The following is a 20,950-nucleotide window of genomic DNA, read 5'->3' as shown; positions in this document are numbered from 1 at the left end:
CCACTGATGAGTTACTGCCTAACATTTACATTATATCGCTTTGGATGCATAATGACTTTGTCGTCTTAGGCTTCATTAAGGAAAACACTGACTAAATGGGTAATACGGAATGATACGGTTTTGTCGTTAAGTGATTTTCACTACAATTAGTGGGAAAGTTAAGGCGCAGGGTAGTCTTCTAGCAAGCACAATGCCAGAGAGGATTCATTTTAAAAAGAAAGCATTAGTTTGCAAACACCGAAAGCCTTAGGGCATTTGTGAGTCGTATTTATTATACTGTTTGTATTTGCCATACCTTTGACTCAATTATACTTCATGACTATGAGATTTGCTAAAATGGATTTTTCATCATTAGAAGGAAATATAAAAAAGATATGGATGAATGTTAAACTTAATACGGGATAAAAAATTTTCTTTAATATAAAACAATGCTACTTATTCTGTTATTCTTACGAACACCCTAAGGAAGCAAATGGGGCTACCCCGTGTAGCCAAGGGGTGGCAGGGAGCGGCAATGTCACCCTGGAGCAAGAGAATGCCAGCTTTTTGCCACACCGAGAATTTTGTCTCTAAATTTTTTAATGAGGGTTTTAGTTGTTTTCAATGTTCTCATATGTTTGCATATTTTTAGTAACACTCTATGTTTAGTTTATGCTTTTCTGGTATTTTTCTTGTACGTATAATAATAGGTAGTAAGTTATATTGAAAGAGATTCGGAGAAAGATTCACAGGGCTCAGACATGAAAGGCTAAACGGTCGAAGGTAGCAAACCGTTTCGCCCAAGAGGCTTTTTAAATCTCTTGCGGCCCAGTGTGTTCTTAGAACAGGCAGCACTTGAGAAAGACTGCCTTGTACCTCGTTATATATTTCGTCAGATTTTTTTAGGCATTAGAGTTTGCGTAGAACCGTCGTTGATCATGATAGCATAGCAGTTTAGATTAATGTTTAGCCTTGGATTGTCCTAAAAACTACCTTCGAAGGCTAGGTAGAAAACATTACAACAATACAACAATTGTATGGTCAAAACAGTTTGATTCAAGCTACTACTGACGGAAGGAAACTTTTTTATCGGGGTCTCTTTTTATCCATGAAGGTTACAAAATGGTGTCTGGCGCTAAAAGACTTTCGCTGCTAAGCAAAAACTTGAGAAGAAAAAATTGCTGAAACGTGTGCCAACAACAGGTCTGGGGTGTTTGCCACTCCTACGCAATAGGCCTGGTTACAGACTTGAGAAGTTGAGTTAAAGGAACACCATCGAAAAAGGGTAAAATTGCTAAAGTTTGGGACGGCAGCTAGTTAAAATTGGGACAATTGGAATTTGGGGCCGCGAGGACTGAAAATTCTTGAGATTTAGCAAAGACCTGATCTTTTGAATTTCTGTCTGCGTATCAAACATATTCTACATTACTTTAACAAAGAAAAATAGAAAATTGAGATTTCTGGCTATGATGTGCAGTATAAGCCTTAAATACATAAATATAAGGAAGTAAGCTCTTCTTTGATAAGTTGAACAGTAAACGTCTTTGTGACCATTGTGGAAGGAATTGCTTTGTCAAAATCAGGGATGATCAGGGCATTAATGGTGTTTGCTTTTCCAAATGGCTTTCACATGTTTCTAGGATACGAATTTAACTCTGTGGCATTGAATAGATACATTGGAAAACAAATGTGATCCTTTAATCGAAAAGCTGCAGCCTGTTTGATTCCGGGCGTGGGATCGAAATGTTGCATGCTTATCTACGTGACCGGACAGAAAGGTTCACCATATTGGTTGATAATGATGATAAATTTAATTCTCTTTTGAAAACGGACAAAGCTGGATCTTCCTGGCTGTTATTAGATAACGAACATTAAATTGCCATTTTATTGGTTTTTCAACTTTACTCTGCCATAAATAAATGTCATAAGGCAGTATCGTAGACATGCTAAAGGACTGCTACTTACTGCAAGTTGGATTGAAAATCCCAAAAAAATATCAAAGAAGTTGAAAGCAAGAAACGGGCATGCCATTTGTTTAAACACTGTTTTATATACACCAGTTGATCTTTACTTTGTTCTTATCAAATACGATATCTTCTTTACAATTAAAAGCATTCATAGTTAAGATTGTTGGTCAAAACCCTAATTTTTTAGCTCTTCTGTAGTCAGATATGCTTAAAAAGATAGATAATTCACTTACTAAAAGATGTTAGATTCTTTGAGCGATATCTTAATTATGACACACTATATAAGGGGTAAAAATTTTGGTATATAGACGTAATAATCTTGAAAATATTCGTTGCAAATGATTTAGTGACATTGCACTTATAAATAGATAATGGCACCTTTGTATATGCTTGGGAAAACATTGACTTGTTGGCTTCATCCATAAAACACAAGGAAGCAGTGTGATGTACTGTGTTGAATCGCTATTTTTCCATTTGATCTAACTTTTTATGCTTAAATAACAAGACTATTTTTATATGATTTTATATAAATAACAAGATAATTTTGACTTGAATAACAAGAAACTGTGGCGCTGTGTATCACACAAATGGAGAAAAAGAAAAGTTGACACTCCTAATCTAGTTCTTGATTGATTCTTAAGATAAGAGACCACAAGCAAGCCTTTTTAAAAAAAGCATCAGAAAGCTTGCTCAGCCAAAGACTCAAGCACATTAAAGTCGCGTTAGCGTGAACGAAAGATGTTGACAACAGTTGATGAAATGGAAGCAGATATAGAGAAAAAGTCGCTAATGTTGTAAAGCAAATTAAGTAAATGTGCCCACGGGTCTGTTCGTATCTGATTGACTACTGACAAAACGGATACAAAATTTGAATCTTGACCTGGAGCGAAAACCAGCCCTTATCACCGGCATCTTTTGTGTAGCAACACAGGCTGAATAATATCCTACCCCTGCAGAAAAGAGTATTGATTAACATCACAAATGGCAACATTCAGCTGAAGTCTAGTCATCTGACCTCAGTTTTCGGATGTGTTACTCATACTTTAGGTCTTTCGGTGTCGCAAAAGGGGCAGGTATGGAGCTGTGAAAACCGGGGTGCAACCCCAAGCAAAAGACGTGCCTAGAAGTGGACAGGCCACGAAGTAGAAAATATATTGAGTGACATTAGCCAGTTTGGTCATCAAATAATAAAAACATACACTTCTGTAAAATAAAATATATCTTTCAGAGGGGCCAGTTCTAATAATTTTCAAATGGTGCTCTTCACTTAAGGGTCATAATGGAAAACAGTACCGCCTCCACTTTCCAGGGCAAACAGTGCCTTTAAATATATGACTCCTTAGAAATCAATAAAGAATCTTGTAGATAATTGATGTTAATTTCCATTAGAAAATTTAATAAATAGACGTATTTCTTTCCCACACTGTCCGTCCTTGATACCGGAAACTTTTTTCCGGAAAACGATAAATACCTATCAAATACCAACGGCTCTTTACAAGAAACGGACTTTTTCACAGTCAGAACGAGTACTTGTTACGGCAATGTTTACCTTACTATATAAAATACACGCTGAAATAAACGATTGTTCGATTTTCTTGTGCTTTTTGTAATCATTGCCTCTTTAAACTCTCAATGATTCTGCAATCAAGGAGCATTAAGAGTTAGCAGGCAATCAAAATTTTATAAAAAGCCCATTTATAATTGCAATGGTGTACCCTCTTTTATACTAGACTAAGTTAAAGAAATTTTTGTACGATTCGCCCTCAGCTTTAACAGTATCCCTCCTGCCTTCATCTCATGCACGCGTCTGGGATCTCAAGTGTCTTATTTTTCTGTAAGAGACCAATGGTGAGAAAAATATTTTTTATAGCGTTGTCCTTTGTGTGCTTATACCATGGATGCGATGGACGTGTTGACATCATATTGGAAACTGGCGTAGTGAGAAAGGATTTAGGGGTATAATGAAAGACGAATATTTAATGTTCAATGAATAATAAAGGATTTACTTATCAAGAAACGGAGATATGTAGATCACAGTTTGTGTGATATGATTAAACAGGATACCTTTGGATCGGACATAGAGTTTTAGAAGAATCCTTAGTTATTAAACCCATGAAACGAAAGGGCCTCGGGCGTGATGAGATTTAGTAGATATGAATTTCTAGATGAGAATTAGTAGATGAGAATTACATCATGGGCGCCACCATACAATGCCCGTGATCGAGAAATCATGTCGTTATAAGAAAAAAAATTCATTGATAATGCCTCTTACATAAGAATCGTATCGCTGATTAAATTGTAAATTAAATTGCAACGATTGTCAGACACTACTTTGATAATTTGAGGGCACTTGCACGTAAACATTGGGAAAACCATCAACATTTTAATAAAAAATGGCGGTGACCACAAACATCTGAACAGAAAGGAGGCGCGATCAGTTGCAAACGATAAGAAACATGCATCTATGACACCTTATCGCTGATTCGAAATTTCCGCCTGCTATAAATTAGATTTGCCTGCATTTAGAAAATTTTCTAAATTCATATCAGAATCGGAATTATCTTTATTTTGTGAGACACGACAACATGCGGGCTTAACAAAACCTTGGTTTTGTTTTTCATGGTGACGATGCCTTTCTTTGCGATAAGAACAACTGTAGAATGTTCAAAGGAAAGGCAGCAAATGAGAGGCCGCCGATGCTCTCAAATTGATTAATCACTCCCATTGCAGAAAGAGCCTTGATTAGGCCGGTTTCACCTGCAAATCTCACCCGATTCATGTCGTGAAGAAGATGTTAAGGGCGATCTCATTGCACAGTTGTCGAAAGAAGAGGTTGAGAGAAATCTCACCGGATTTTTGACGTGAAGAAGAGTCTTGGGGAAATCTCACAGGACGTATGTCGTGAAGATGAGGTTGAAAGAAATATCATTGAAAGATAACTTGTTTAAGGCAAAACTCATTTAAGGAAAACGAGGCTCTTCAATGTCAATGGGTTTAGAAACCAAGGACTCTACAATATAAGGGAAAAGTTTTTCGATGTTTTGATTTCTCAAAACTGGGTTGCGGTTAATTTCTGAGTGCTGAAGGAAATGTGCCTCAGATACTGAATTTCATTAGCAAAGGTTGTAGCAGTGAATACGAGTCTCGTATCAGATTCTTGTCATCAAAAGGTTGTTCTGTTGCGGATGCTTCTCTCAGCTTTTTAAATAGAGGAAACCAGTAGTTTACAGGCATCCATTTCTCAGGGATACTTTTCAAATAGCAGAAGCCAGCAGAGCATGATAACATTCAAATACAAATGAAAGACCTGACAAAGTTAGAGTGATAAACAAGAGGAATGATAGGCCTTGTTTTGGCTTCAATCCCACCTTCCTTTGCCCGTTCATCATAGGAATAAGGTCTATTTCGCTTTCTACACTGACAATGATATTCAAATAATCGACATGAACTGATGAGAGCAATGTTTTGATACACGTTGACAGTGATGAGAGACATATTGAGTTTCGATTTAGTAAAAAGAAAGGACAAGAAAACATTTAAATTGAAAACTTTCTAGTTCATATTCAGTTATTTTCTTTGAAAAATAAACGCAGTTTCGCTTGACAGCTATTGCTTTTGCATTAATTGTTCGAGAATCGCCTTATTTTTCCTTTACATGAAGTCATTTAGATATTCTTCTAAAATATTTATGATAAATATATTTTAATGAACAGACGATATCTAAATCGAGTATTGGTGACACTTACCATACCAGTTAAATACACATAAATAATTTCATCTACTGGCAATCAAACTAGACTACTTCGAATTCAGATAGGTTAACTAAGGTCTGCAAAAACAAGACATAATTGCTTTTCCCTGTCTGTTTATCTTAGCCTGTTTTCTTTACCTTGGCATTAAGGGTTAGGTTAAGAGCTGCTCAAACTCACGTGTTTCCAGAGGGACAACCAAGATATTTATTGAGAAAAAAAATACTACTTGACAGGTATAAGAAAGTTCTTTCAATCCATAAGCATTGCAACAAAGAAAAAATTAAATAAAAAAACATAGCAAAACTTCTCTAAGACCCCATTCTCTAAATTTTTGACTGAAAGTGACTGAGTTCCATTGTTACACATGGTAATTTCAATTAACAGAATAGGAACAGGCCTAAACTTTATTAGAATCCATTGAATTATTTTGTTTACGAACATGGTTAGAGTTAATACGTGGTGGGGTTTATGTGCAGGTAAACTAGAAGCTGCTAAATTTCTTAAATTGTCCATTATTAAAACAGAAAAAAATATGGAAATTGTTCCTTCCTATCAAAGCTACGCAGCAAAGAATAGCAATAAAAGAGAAAGTTAAAGCAGGAGAAGGAAGACTGCAGCAGAAAGGCAGACATTCTCAATAACGATCGTTTTTAATTTCTCCAAGCATTTGGACACATTGGCACGATAAATGAACCTAAGATAAAGAATGAATGTCTCAAAAGTGTCGTCGAAGTACGTAGAAACAGGAAAACAGAATACGAACGAACACCTTGCACACGGAATGAGCACAACCAGGCAAGCCAACAAATGATTTAACGTTGTTTAGGTGCGAGTTTATACGCACTATGAATCGATGAAGGCGTCGCTTACTTAAAGTATTGTCTATTTTTTGCAAGTTAAAAGGAAGGACGATAAAACAAACTCCGTCAACTGTTATATGCTTAACCATGTGCGTCACTGTTATGAAGCCAATGGAGGTCAATGCAGAGGTCACAAAGACCTACAAGGCTGCGACTGTGAACTCTCGTGTTGTTGTCGCTGTCTTTAATTAAAATTTCTCAATAAAATCTTTTCTCATTCAAATGCTTTCAAATATTTTGTCGTGAGATTCTATAAAGGAACTTAAATTTGATGAAGGGACTGAAAAGACTTTAATTTCAGATGAAAATTTCGGAATCATTATACGGGTTTTGATTGCAAATGGCCTAAGTCACACGGTACTTCGTGTACCTCGGGCACAATTTGTCACAGAGTGTCAAATAAGGTGGTAGAAAGAAACCACTAAACCTTAGTTGAAAGAAAGAATGTTGGTATCTAAATTTTCGTGGAGATTAATTAAAAGAGTGAAGTAGTTTTTTCCGTTACTCGTTGTCCAAACTGCAGTTGAGTACATTTAAACCTGAACATTCCGTCTTAACGATTGAATTCTGCGCATAACGTCCATCAAGCTTTGCACAACGCAGTGTGCATCATGTTTCCGTGTGAAAGCTTAAGGCTACAGATCAAATTGTTTCTCAATGGCAACTAAAATAAAACTAGGTATCACAAACAACGAGCCAAAGCGAAAGAGATAAATACGCCCTTGGGCAAGAGGCAAATTTTCCTAATGGACTCTTCGCACATTAAAGAAATCGCCCAATTAGTCATATGGGTTGAGTGGTTAGCAAAAGAAGAGAGGGCAGCAGGCACAATTCACCATGATGCCATCCCGGAAATAGACTCCATTTTTCGTGCTACAGAATATAACGCTGAAATTTAAATCTTTACATGGAGCACTACACTCCGCATGCGGCATGTGACACCTTGATTTTCACCATTTTATTTAAAAATTCTAGACCTTTCAACAAGATTCTAACTAAAATTTAAAATAAATAAACCGAGATATTATCGTGATGTCGAGAAAATTTCTATCATAAGGAATTATAACACTTGAGTAGATGCGAGTAGAAAAGTTAAAGTGGATACTTTTCAGAGCCAGTAGTAAGCTAGAACCAAACGCTACACAAAAATAACCTTCTGGGTAGATAGGTGCATAAGTTTGCTAACTGGGCAAACACTGACAACTTTTAGTTTTGAAGCATCAGGTCTAGCATATTCACGGTACTGAAAATATTGTTTGGAGATTGGGATTCAAACACATAGCTGCAGGGTACCTATTTTCTGTACAGTTAGAACAAAAACTGACATCTTAGATTCAACCCTGAAGACAACACTGTTTGAAGACAACCACAGCTTTACGATTTATTGCAACAAAACCGTTTAAAATTTCACAGAAGCAAAATCAACATATTACAGGGTGAGCATGACTATTACGAGTGCAATAGGAGATCAAGCCTAGGTGGTTGGTTGCATAGGTCATGTGATCGTGATGTTCGCTTCACAGATAAAACTGAGGCAGATTTTTCTGATAGAAGAACTAAAGAATTGTGCCGATGACGAAGAAACATTTCACGTACAATACCTGCTCATATTATTTCGGATCTAATATTTTTTTGAATTATAAATTCATATAGTGTCAAAGGCAACAGGATTTATGGCTCGGGTCGGTTATTTTCCCGCATTCTGTACGATCTAAATTTATATAGATTTGCTATCTGCTCTAATCATAACTGATAATGCGGTAGTAATGGTGAAACGATTGACACTCGATAACAGTGTAATGACTTCCTATTGAAGGTTAATTGCTAACAAAATAAAGAAATCAAAATTACATTTACAGGACATGGAAAGGTGTATTGGAATGTTCAGTTATATATTAGTTCGTGGCAAGAAACTAACAAAAAATCAGATTTTCAGGTGGAATAAATGTGAGATGGATGTGTTTGAATGTGTCAAGCTAGCGAATCAAAAGTATTGATGTGCACTTCTGTGATAAGAAAATAGATAATATGAAACTTGGAAAAGCGATGTAGGTTGAAAGCAACAGTTGCTAGTTTTATTTTGTTCCTGTCGCGCAATTTGCAGGAAATCTGTACGATGTATCTTGTCCTAGACAAAAGCCTAAAGTCAACTAGACATGGTTGAAACAAGAACGCCGTCAAAACAGATAACCAAAATTGCTTGCAAATCGGCTAAGAAGATTTCGTTGCTGATCGAAACATAATCTTTGATTGACGCGTACGCTTATAAAATGAATGAGGAGCGATTAAAAACAGACATAATAAAGAAAAACATAGATCATAGACATATATACCTGAGAGGCAGTTTATCCACCAGCAGGCTGCTAGGGTATTGAAAATGCAAGTCGACTTCAGAATGGCAGCTCTTCACAGGCGATACTTTCTTGACAAAATCGTGGACGATCTAGCAAGTTAAATTGATAATATTGCTTTGAGATTCGCAGTCAATAGAGCGTGATACTTTGCTTCAACATGTACAATCTTATCGAGTATCATAGAACACTTAAGATTAATCTTTCCCCAAGAGAAAGAAATTGCATTGACACGAAATGAGGAGAGCGTTTGTGAAAGACCAGATAACACTGACACGAGCGTGCAATGACCGACGACACATTGAAAAACTCAACCCGATGGCAAGCCGCAATTTATTCACAATGTATACATCGGTTTTTTCTTTGTCTAAATAATTTACCATTTCTTAAACGCCTTTCGATTGAAAGTGAAAATGTTCCCAAATGATTGGTTAACATTATCTCGGCCTCTACAAAAGGACCTGTGCAAAGTTAAGTTACATGACAATCAAACTTTGCGACCCTGGACGCATATCATAATGACAACTAGAAATTCTTCCAAGTGACCCAATAGCCAAAACCAAATATACTTTATGCCAAGGTCAACATAAGTGACAGCGCTTTAAATTCAAATAGAATTCCTACATAAAAAATAATGGCTTGCATTTTACTTTCGTGCAGGAAAAGCAACGCAGATATTTTTACTAAACACCAAGTCTTTTGGTTTTATTGTTCTAATACTTATCTAATCTTCAAGGTATTTTATGTACCCAAAATTTAAGAGCTACTTCTAAGAAGCCACAATGGGTTATGGTCGCGGAATCCAAATCCAAGGATCTGTGGCTCGAGCCCCTGACATGACCAAACTTTGACTTAGAGTGAGGGGAGTTGCCAGCTCTGTAATTCCAGGCATAGGAATCACGACTTTGGTCACATCGAGAGAAAGGACAAGGGCACTGCCCGATATCTACGGATCTTTGGTAGAAACAAATTCAAAATACAAACACAACTAGGAATTTTCTATTTATCGAAAAACCGAAAAACGATTGACAATATTCAGAATATCTTTTCTAGACAGATAACTACACTGTCACATTGATGGGGCTAGCCTCTGAAAAGCAGTGGGGGCAGAGGGGCACGCAATTATGTTGGAGCCTAGAATAGTTTAGAAGGATGAAGAACACCTGAATCTTGAGGAAAACCCTTCAAGAATTTAGGGAGATGGTACTTGCTTCCGCTATTCTCACAATTCTTCGCAAGGTAAAATTTTGCGAGATGTAGTGGGAAATTCTATGCTGAATCGATTGTGTATCAGGAATGACCGGTTCAATTATAAAATGGTCTGATTATTGAGCGGGAAATTCTTTATACAAAGTTTTTTATTTTGGAGGATGTATGCAGCAGAAGCTCTTTGTAAAGAAAACTCGACTCTGCAAGATAGCCTTAAAGGTTTCTCAATAACAGGTGAGAAAAAGAATTCGCAAAAGATTTTGTCCAAATTGCACAACAAGAACTTTTTAAATTTTTGTCCTTTCGGGGCAATACTGTTTGTATCTCCTAAAGCTCCAAATTTACTATACAGCAAACTACCGATAACTCTTAAAATAACAGAATCATAGCACTTGCTACCACAGATGGTGTGGTATTGCAGGATACCTTGAAAAGACCAAGACCCAAGGTAGTCCTAAATTTATTTATCCTAAAAATGACTGAACGAGCAAGTATTCTCTCTTCTGAAAAGACCTCTTCTCCTACCACTTTAATAGTACTGTAAGTCTTGAAGTAATTTCGAAAAGAGTTTGTCATTTGAAGATGCCACCCCGTAGTTTTCTCTGCAGTTTTGCAACGACGATACCCCCTAGTCAGAATGTATCTAAATGTTCCTATTTGCAGAAACATCTGTTCAGAGAGTTCTTAAAAAACGTGGAAATAAAGCAGCTCTTTGAAGAACATACACCGTCGGTTTTGATATATGCAATCTGGGCTTCTGGAGAGGAAAATCCTTTGGTAAAGTGCTTTTTAATTGTGGATGAATTCGGTTGCTTTCTGCATTCAAACTAAATAAATTGGTCTATCATAATTTCCAAAGAATCTTCAGCAAATTACTGTAAGAACTTACAAGGAAAAACATTAGTATTCAAAAATAATGCGATGAAATATTTACAGAAATGTGTATGTACAATAAGAAAGTAACTCAATGAGATTTTCACAGAGATTAACTGAAAACTTTCAGGAGCCAATTAAAGCTTAAACTAAGACTGCATTCATCTATTTCATTTTTTCATTGAATCGCAGTAGACACTCTTAGAATAATATGGGAGTCCTAGTCCCATTCAGCTTTCTCGCACGTTTACAGTGTTCTCCTATCTGATTGGTTCTGTCCCAGTACTCTGTCTTTCAGTATTTTAAAACGCACCTCAACTGAAAAAGCACCTCTCTTTGCAATCTTGTGAATAGGTACTAGGAACCCAGTGGTAAAATGGGGTCGAAATTGACTCCTTATGTGGTTCTGGTACCCAAGGTAGATAGATATCCGTGAACCAAAATTTCAGAATATTTTACATGTTATTTATTGAGCGCGACTGAATAAAAACACTCCAGCTTACAGAAACCTTGCATAAATATGTTTCAGGCCGAATATTTTTTTGAAGCAAAAGCACAAGTTTAAAGAAACTTCTATTATATTCATTATGAAACAGGCATGCTTTCAATATTGAATTTCCATTTCCTTATTATTTAACGTTGTCTCTGAGATCAATAGCAGTGCAGATGAAGTGTAATTTTTCTCTGATTTTGTCGTTTCTATTTTCACGTTCAAATTAATTATTGCCTTTAACAATTCAAAATAAAATATCTAATGGCTTTGAAATATCCTAAAATACGCTTGCACATTCTCTTGAGCCAGAGTCTGTTTACAACTCTCTTGACATATGCACTCATTCTTAGATAGTTTTGCAAAATTTTGTGCGAGTTTTTTTAAGGAGCTAGGGGCATAAGGTTGGGGGTGACAGGAAATGGGCAGAAGGCAGGAATCAAAACAAGGAAAAGGGGGCCAAGAATGGGGATGTCGAGGGCAGAAGGTCGTTGATTCAAATCTTAGGCTAATTTAATGATTTACAGATGCTGGAAGACACCAATGTCATTTGAAGACCGCTGTAATAAATAATTCATATTTGAGTAGCAAAGCCACTGCAATTTACTTTTAAGTTATGCAATAGACAACCAGAATCATTCGCATATTAAACCAACTTAAACACTATTTGGCGTAAAACATCATTAATTCATACGGTGTTTGGTTGTGGATTGTAAATGGCAATCAAACACAGTCAATGCTGATACAATTCTAAGCCAATGAGCCGCAGGCCAAACTCCTCCTGAGGCCAACGGGGGCTTTTGATATCATGACGTTATCAAAAGATGGCGGAGAGGCGGACTTTCAAAGGTATAATAAATGATTGCTTACTGGTCTAAAGGCACCTGTAGCATTTGCAGTTATAATATTGCAGATGTTGCGATTTCGTTTAAAACATTATTTACCAGTGGCCTTAACATCTCACCGATATACCATGAAGAGATACGCGTTTAGCGCATTAGATCAACGTGATGAAACGCCAGGGAATGTTTTTACTTTTTGACACGCGAAATTTTAATCAGTAAATTTTAATTAAGTAGCACAGAAACATATTCTGATGCTCTATGGCAGAGAGTGATAACATTTTAAGGTTGGTTCGTATTTTATCGCTGTCCTTATAAGCACATAAAACTCGAGAGAAATTAGAGCTAGTAGTTCAAAAGAAGCACCCTCCTGTAGGAGAGAATGCTGAAATATAAATATGTTCTAAGCAATTTCAGATTGTTAGTTCTACCAATCTCACGGTTTCAAGAATTGGCAGAGCAACATTTTTAAAATTTATTTGACTTATTTACCATTTCAAGGACCACAGCTTACTTATGCACAGAAGGTACGAGATAATGAACCCAAACGAGTCGATGCACCCTAGGCATTAAAACTTAGGTATTCTGAAAACGTTGCAGATACCTTGCAATTAACAACAAAAAAAGCAAACCTTGATTGATCGCAAGGAGCCAGAAAACCGAAAAATGCATGAGTCAGAAATGCCACCTTAAAATCTGCTTATGATGTAGGCTGTAGCTTATAGTTACCGTTCTCATTATTACACCTAAGGTATATTGTTAAGTGCAATAGAAGTCTAACAATTCTATCTCAGTTAATTTTGAAAAATCAATGGCCACAAAAGGAAGCTAGTTCACGCATGCTAAAAATGAAATCATTCGACAACACAGGGTAGAGTCCCCATAATTAAATCTCAGAAATTTATCATTAAATATAGTCACATTTATATTTTGATATATTTTGATATATAGATATATTCATCTGAGTGGCTTATCAACCGCATTGGCCTACAGTACCGAATCTCAATTATCTCGTGGCCCTGGTACCTAGGATATCGTTCGAACAAACTTAAGCTAGTTTATGGTGAGAGATTGAGTCCAGCGCCATCCACAAAAATCTCTATGAAATCGTTTTTAGCACTTTTTATTTAGATTTCTCGTGGTGCTACATAGAGTATTTGGAAATCCATAAATTGTTTAACTCAAATGCATTTAATGTGAAATGGAAAAAACAAGCCTGGTTTCAAAGCTGAAAATACACAAAACCTGAGGTTTTTCAGATCTGAGAACGACTTTCTATAGAACCTCAAGTTGAATTAATTGATCCTTCAAAAGATAAGTAACTTGAAAAAAATTCATTCCAAACGTGTTGCAGCTTGTTTAGAGAGGGGAATGACAAATAACATCTCATAAAATAGAAGAATATGTAGATAGCGATACGTTAAACCGTGCAACATCAACTACGGGGCACACTGGAACTGTACCCCTGGCGTTAGTTGGGCCCCAAATATACTGACATGATCATGTTTTTTTGTAAGGTATCTATAACACATCATAAAAATCATTTCTTTGACAAAAATATTTTAGTTCTGGCCCATAAGCAGCCATCATGACATCATCAAGTACACACATTTTCATAGGGGCCCACACAATATTCTGTGCCCATGACCCCAAAATTCTTAAAGCGGCCTTGACGTTAAATGCATTACAGGAATCTAGCGGCTGTGTTTTACTGGAACATTCACCTACAAAGCATACCTTTGACCGACTGTGTGAGGGTAAAACTGCGCACTTTGACTAAATACTACTTAGGGCATGCTTATCTTGTATAAGACTTCTTGTAGAAGTCTTTTATGGTGCATTCACCTACAAAGCATACCTTGCAAAGCAAACCTTGTAGAAGTCTTTTATGGTGCTAAGGGCTGTTGTTTACAACTAGAACCTTTTGCCAATCAGGTTATAGTGTTCTATGTTTTTCAGCATACTATCTAAATCTCTAGGTTTGGAAATAATTAATATATCTACCTTAGAAGCAATATCCGTTGCGTGTGATATCGACAAAGCGTTGGTTTCGCTGCGAATTTCATGTATTGTCATTTGCCGACAAACTCACTTATTCGTTTAAGCAAATTAATCAGAATTATTAAAGTTCCTTTCGCCTAGAAGCAACAGAAATATGATTCACAGTCTGTGGGAACCATGCAAGCAAAACAGCATTACCATAAATTGATTCGTTGGCAGGATGCATATTACAAAAAGGGTTATTATTTGCCAATAAGGAATTAAAAAGAATCAATTCGTATAAATTTTGTACTAGATTTGCTACCTTTTGAAAATGTCACATGAGAATTTACTTTGGTTGGTAAAGCGACCAATTTTCAACCATTATGCATTATGGACGAGTTTCCTTTTTCCTTCAACTTAGAATTTCATACATCTATATACCATAACTTGTATTTAAGACCACTAAATAACCGTTTTGCCTGACATTTTTAGCAGCATAGTTCATCAGCTGATAAAATTTGCTTTGTTTTGTTTAAACGAGAGAAAATGTTCATAATTTTCGAAAACATATTGTTTTTTCTTCTTATTTTCCATCTGAGGCGGAATATGCTATTACACTGTTCCCGGAAAGTCGAGCCTCGGTGTTGTTATAAAATATGCATGGCCTTTTTAAACATACTAACTAGGGGGGCAATTGTCCCTGCAGTCACAATGACTTTTTATTGTTTTAAACAATAGGCTATTGTCCTTCTCCTAAAATAAACGGTTTGCCCCCGCAGCTTATTTCCCTTGGAATAGGCTAAGAAAATATGTTCTTATAAACAAAGAGTGTATCTTGAATACTTTTTTCTAGAATTACCTTTTTGGATTGACATAAAAATTCCTTTTGTTAAAATATGGATTTGCCGTAGAAATGAAGTTAAATTACAGTTTTACAGATCGCTGATGCATACGTAGTGTTTATTGAATATATTTTGGTTAAAACTTCTTAATCTTGGTCAAACTGTTTTTTGCTGCTTGGTTAGCGTAATGTACACGAGAAAGGTTCACCGTGGATGTGACGAAACAAATGATTGAGCCTAGAACTGGGGCGGTACCAGCCGGAAATATATGGAGTTGAAATGGAATCTAGACAATTTTTTCACTTCAAGGAGTGGAAATGCCCTATTTTGAGAAATTGCGTGGAAAATAGCGATGAAATAGTAACTTGATCTTTGGCCCTATTGTGAAAACACACTATAATCGAAACATGTTCTTACATGCTTCATAGAAGAGGTTTTCGACAGCCAGCTCTTTGAGATTTATGTACGAAACTATCAAGCACTGTCCGCTATATCATGTTCTGTACTGACTTCAAGCTCGAAGGTTATTATTTACAAAGTGTGGAAAAGGCAAAATTACACGACCCTAGATGAAATCAACCATCGACAAAAATTCCTGTTGCGGTGTCCCTGCCTAGAACTTCCTTGAAACTATTTGTGTTATTCTAGCACAAAGCACTATTTGCAGACATCCTCCAGGGCCCTCTTATTTGTCTCTACCCCCTTATAAAAGCATATCAAGTTCCATACACCCAACAACGGTTCTAAAAAAGCATATAAAGTTGACATTGGTTGTACGACATTTGATGACGTTTGTCCGAGAAAGCCAAAAGAAAAACATTGGTTATTGGGGAATTTACATACTAAGGCCCTATAAAATCATCATGATGAAATAGGTCAGCAAGAATAGGATTACGTGCGGTTGCCAATTAATCCTTTATTGCCAGCTATTATAACATAGACAGAAAAACAAGAATCGTATCTGGAATAATTTGACCAGGAGGGTTTCTGGCAAAAAAGACTATATCTTGAAAAAGCACATCAATGGGAAAGCAAACAACGACTGGAAAGGAAGCAAAAATACTTCTATGTTTGCTTTTATTTGGCAAGCTCTTGCAGACACGTATATTTACAGAGAGCAATAGATGCCAGCGTGGTCTTGAATTAAAATAGCCAATTCTTTTATCCAAGAACATAAATAAATCTTCTAACTTAAAAGCAATATTTCAAAGTTATAGAAATTCAAAATCACATCGAATAACCGGAGCATTTTTTCTCTCCCCACGTCCCCTTCAAAATGATGTTTGTTTACCCAGTCAGTAATGTTCGCTTATAAGTACGACAGTTTAACAAAAGATTTGCTACTCCCATTTTTACCTAGAAAAGAAAAATACTTGCCGGGCTTGTTACGCAGGGGGTCCATATGCATTGAAATTGTCAATTTTTACGTCAATTACTGGATAGATTTTTATTAATTCGTGGCGTAAATTCTTAACAAATTTGCATTTTCCAGTTGGTGACATGAAATAATTGAACGCTTGATGACAAATAGGCCTAATGTATATAAGTAATAAGCATGTACAAAACAAAATGATGACGAGAATCCAATTCATTGCAAATTGAAGAATTTTTAACATTTCGTTTATTCTATTTCCACCTTAAGAAACTAAACTTTATGATTTGGGCTCGAAAATGCATAACAAGGTGCAAAATTTCAACACCTGTAGAATAAGAGGGTAGGATCGCACATTCTTCGCCATAGAAAATATGATAGCCATCTATTCTCGTGTAAACGTGCTAAAAATTAGCATTAATTAAGCTTTTAGCACTTTCATAATATTTGGAAAAGCCTTTGACCTGAGTTTGTCAATTTCTTTCCCTGATCAATTTTTTTCAAAGAAGTTAACAGGTAGCCTCGTCATAAAATCGAGGCTTGTCGAAATCCCCCACAATAAAAGAGGCGAGGTGTCAAGTCATAATTACGTCATGAAACTAGGACAGACGATTTCATGCTCTGCTTCGAAAACAAACGGAACCTGGCCAGGCTGTCATGTGTGCTAAGAATGTGCGGCATTTTGTACGGAAAACACCTTGCGGATCCAGTCATAAAATGTGTCACTTTTTCAAATGGGCGGTTTCTCTTTTATGAATAGCCGATAGAGAAACTGGCTTAACACCCACTACTAAATGTCAAAAGTGAGTTGCTAATTAGTTCATGCCACATTGTACAAACAGATGATGTAAGAGAGAAAATAAAGAAAATGGAAAAAGTTATTTAAGTGAAAATTTAAACACCCACACAACGTTCCATTCTCTCAGTATCAGATAGTGCATGACAAAAATAAAGGGGCACTTGCAAAAAACTTTCAAAAAAGTATCAAGAGGTGAAAATGTGTTAGTTTTTAGCGTTTACTCTTCAGTATGAACTACAATGCTTGCAAAAAGTACTTGGTTATTGATATCTTTCATTCCTTTCATGAAAAAAGTTACTACTTTCGCCCCCTTCCCCCTAAAACAATGTTGATAATTTAGAGAAATATCTTAAAAGAAAATGCTTCCTACAACTAGAGGAGAGGGGGATGAATTATCTTGACCTTGGAAAATAACGTCAATGTTCCAGACTTTTGGCAGGCATTGTAGCTCTACGTCCCTTTTCAGGGGTAGCACTCTCTGTTGATATTTCAACAAACTATTGTAATACAGTCTAACAGTCAACTCCGCTTAATGTTGACCACCGTTTACTGGCAATTAAAATTTAGGCAAATAAGCAAAAAACTCTTCAAAAGAGGTCTTTTTACATTCACGCCCCGCTCACTGTCATAACATTTGGTATGGGTACAACCGGGGTCTATTGCAACAATGTTTATTTCACGATTGATGCAGGAAACAAGAATTCGGGTGGAATAAGCCCCACCCATCCCGTCAAACATATTCCGTAATCGATGCTTGCTAGTACCATTAGTAATGTTTGCTTTTGAACAAGAATGTGAACAGTCAGAGCAAGTTCCTGTGTTTGATATAAATTTCTTTATTCAGCTTCGAGACTGTTCTAGAGGCCAATAACTGTTATCAGTGATGCAATGACATAGTCTTTTATACAACCAAGATAAATACCGATATAAAGGAACAAGAACTTGAACGATAAACCAAGGAATGTGTCAAAACTCAGGAACATATTTCACCCTCTTTTTATAAGAACAATTTCATAAGAACACGAGCCTCAAAATTGCTCAAAAGTTAAAAACAAATTTAGAACAAGCTGAAGCTGAGCTTCTTCAAAATGCAATTTTGAACAATGTTTTTTCTCAAAATCGAGCATTTTTAGTGATGTGTGGATGCTTTTTCGGTGAATATTCAAATTTGTCAGAAAATTAAGGCTGTCTCACTCACTTTGCTGGCAAATGAGGCCTAAACACCACCCTAGAGCGAAAAAGCTAGCACTCGCACTGCTTACAACCTATTAAATTAAGAACAAATTAAAAACAATACAGCCTCAGATTTTCGAAAAAATTAAGAACATTCAGCCTGAACATAAATTTACTGGTTCTTATAAAAAAGGAGTGTATTCGATTATATTGCATCTTTTATTTTAGAAAAGTAAATTTAGAGATGTAATGAAACTATTTTGAAGCATAGAGAACGAAAACACCGAACATGAAAATTGTTTATTCCGAAATGTTTCTGTTTTGCCCATGAATATTATTCATTCTATTTGCGAAAATAATATGTTCGAGCGTGAATAAAAATATTTAAATTGAATACAATGACAAAAAATATTTTTGTTTTCCTTAACTGACAGCTAAATAGGTTCTGCTGGCTTGTGATATTTCAACATGTCTGGTTGGTTTATTGTCATTGCAGGCCCTCCCAAGTTCCTAAGATTAAAATTATCTGTCGAAGCCTTGAATTTTGGTTAAATTTGGAAAAATATCGGAAAATATTAACGTTGTTGTGTTAAAGATCAATACTGATAGAAGTAGCATTAAAATGGGCATTTGGAATATGTGAAGAAACTTTTTCGCTCACCTTCGGTATATTGATCACAGCTGTCTCTGGTTGTTTTCTCAAATGGTCGTGTCTAAATGAAAGAAAATTGTATCAAATTAAAGGTTGCTTTGTATACAGCACGCTGTATCATCAGCATCGGATTCTTCCTACTGTTAATCCGGAAAACTTTATTTGATTGCCACTACCTGGAACGTTATCCACTTTGCCATACCTGGGAGCCACGTTAAACTGTGTCAAAATATTGCCTTGGAACATGCGAGGGTGTGTAACGCAAGGGTTATGTCCGGCTGATACTTCCTTACGAATTTGTGGACAAAAATTTGTTGGAGAATTCTCGTGTTTTCCCGTGATGAAATTCAGGTCAATGATACATCCGGAAAAAAATCATGCCATTGTTTGGCAATGTTTAATTTGAACTTTGCAAGCATTCTTTACTGCCAAGGTGTGAGCACGTCACAAAGAGGAAGGTTAAAAAAGAGGCTCCTATTAATAGCTAACAATGCTGTGTTACATCTTGCCGACATTTGCGTTCTTATGCGATTTGATCTAACGGCCGTAACACGATATGGACCGACAAACGCGCGAAATACAAAACCATAGACGTATTTGCTTCTCATATTTGCTGAAGACAAAAATCGGCTTTTAGAATATTTGACCGTCGGTAAAATGTAAAGGACACAAATGGTTCCTCAAACTCGAGGGCATATCCAAATTCAACGTCGAAAAAGGAAGTTCCTGCACAGATGTATTGCTACATTTTTTAAATTACTCCGGATAGCAAGAGAATGCCATCTTGACACATACCTAGACAGTAAATCAGTCAGCAACCTTTAACACTTACACATAACACTTACAACTTTGTTGGGTAGGGGGAGCGAGGGGGTGGTTGAATTGGAAAATCGAATCTTGCTGATCACCAAATGGTTTGGGACCGGACCAAGAGGCAGGGCAACAAAGGGCAGTGTTATCCTGGGTCTCCATCATTTAGTCTCAGAAATGTAATTCGAAACTAGCACAGAAACTCACTCTTTGTCACCGCAGCAATACATCTTCAAAACATTATATCCTTGTTTTAATGAGCCTCTGGTACCCAGGGTAGGGAAGTGCCAAATAAGAGTTGGAGTAGATTTTCCAAACCACTTGAAAATTTATATTTTTCACTAGCATTTTTTGTCCCCTAATTAAGTAAGCCCCTTCGCCAGTGGCGGCGCCAGGGGGTGGTATGGGGGGTAATTACCCCCCCCCCCCACTTTTGTCGAAACATGGTCTACATATGGAGACGGGTTAAAAAGCACTAGGTAGGGGTAGATCATATTTCCTAAGGAAATTTGACCTGGTACAAAGCACTGAAACGAGGCGATTAGGGCGTGGTCTCACTGTCCATTACCCTCCCACTCTGCAGTAGCTGGCGCCGCCACTGCCCTTCGCCTAATTTCATTGTAACCTGATTTCACTTGCGTCGACTGGTTGTGGTTATTGAAACTATTTTGTTTTCAAGGACCCACCTATCGTTACGTCCGCCTGATTTTGACTACCTTGAAGTCTTAAAGGGGTTGAGCTACAGAAACACATTGTGTAAACCATGCTTACAGTGTCACATACAAAAATTAACATAGACTGACTTTTTGGGACTTAAAACGAACCTGATTTAGGCCAATGGGGCCGACCTACCTTCCTAATTAATAATTCTTCCCCGCAACCTCTGGCCATTTTAAACAAAAACATTGAAACTACTCGGGATCTGCATGGGTTTTTGCTGTTAATACCTGAACAAGAATCGAGCAAATCTTTTCGAAAATCTGAGGCTGGATTTTT

General features: G+C 36.6%; 1 protein-coding gene across 2 annotated transcripts in view; it reads right to left on the bottom strand.

Moving 5' to 3' along the window:
• The window catches only part of LOC135689237 (uncharacterized), a 46,181-nt gene extending 26,592 nt beyond the window's left edge, over positions 1 to 19,589 (bottom strand). Inside the window, exons 1-3 of one of the 2 annotated variants that reach the window (XM_089110108.1) lie at positions 19,347 to 19,589; positions 19,154 to 19,205; positions 8,892 to 9,001 (exon numbers count right to left, since the gene is read on the bottom strand). In XM_089110108.1, coding sequence (XP_088966234.1) covers positions 8,892 to 9,001; positions 19,154 to 19,205; positions 19,347 to 19,390 — 206 coding nt within the window. In that variant the 5' untranslated portion in view covers positions 19,391 to 19,589. Of the gene's footprint in view, positions 1 to 8,891; positions 9,002 to 9,289; positions 9,308 to 19,153; positions 19,206 to 19,346 lie in introns of those variants that run through there. The other variant, XM_089110109.1, reaches the window with a different exon arrangement.
• Between the last annotated feature and the right edge of the window lie 1,361 nt (positions 19,590 to 20,950).

The sequence above is a fragment of the Rhopilema esculentum genome, chromosome 9 (genome assembly GCF_057945365.1).
Source record: "Rhopilema esculentum isolate cy_ngs chromosome 9, ASM5794536v1, whole genome shotgun sequence".
Lineage (NCBI taxonomy): Eukaryota > Metazoa > Cnidaria > Scyphozoa > Rhizostomeae > Rhizostomatidae > Rhopilema > Rhopilema esculentum.
This window is presented reverse-complemented; position numbering and strand designations above follow the sequence as displayed.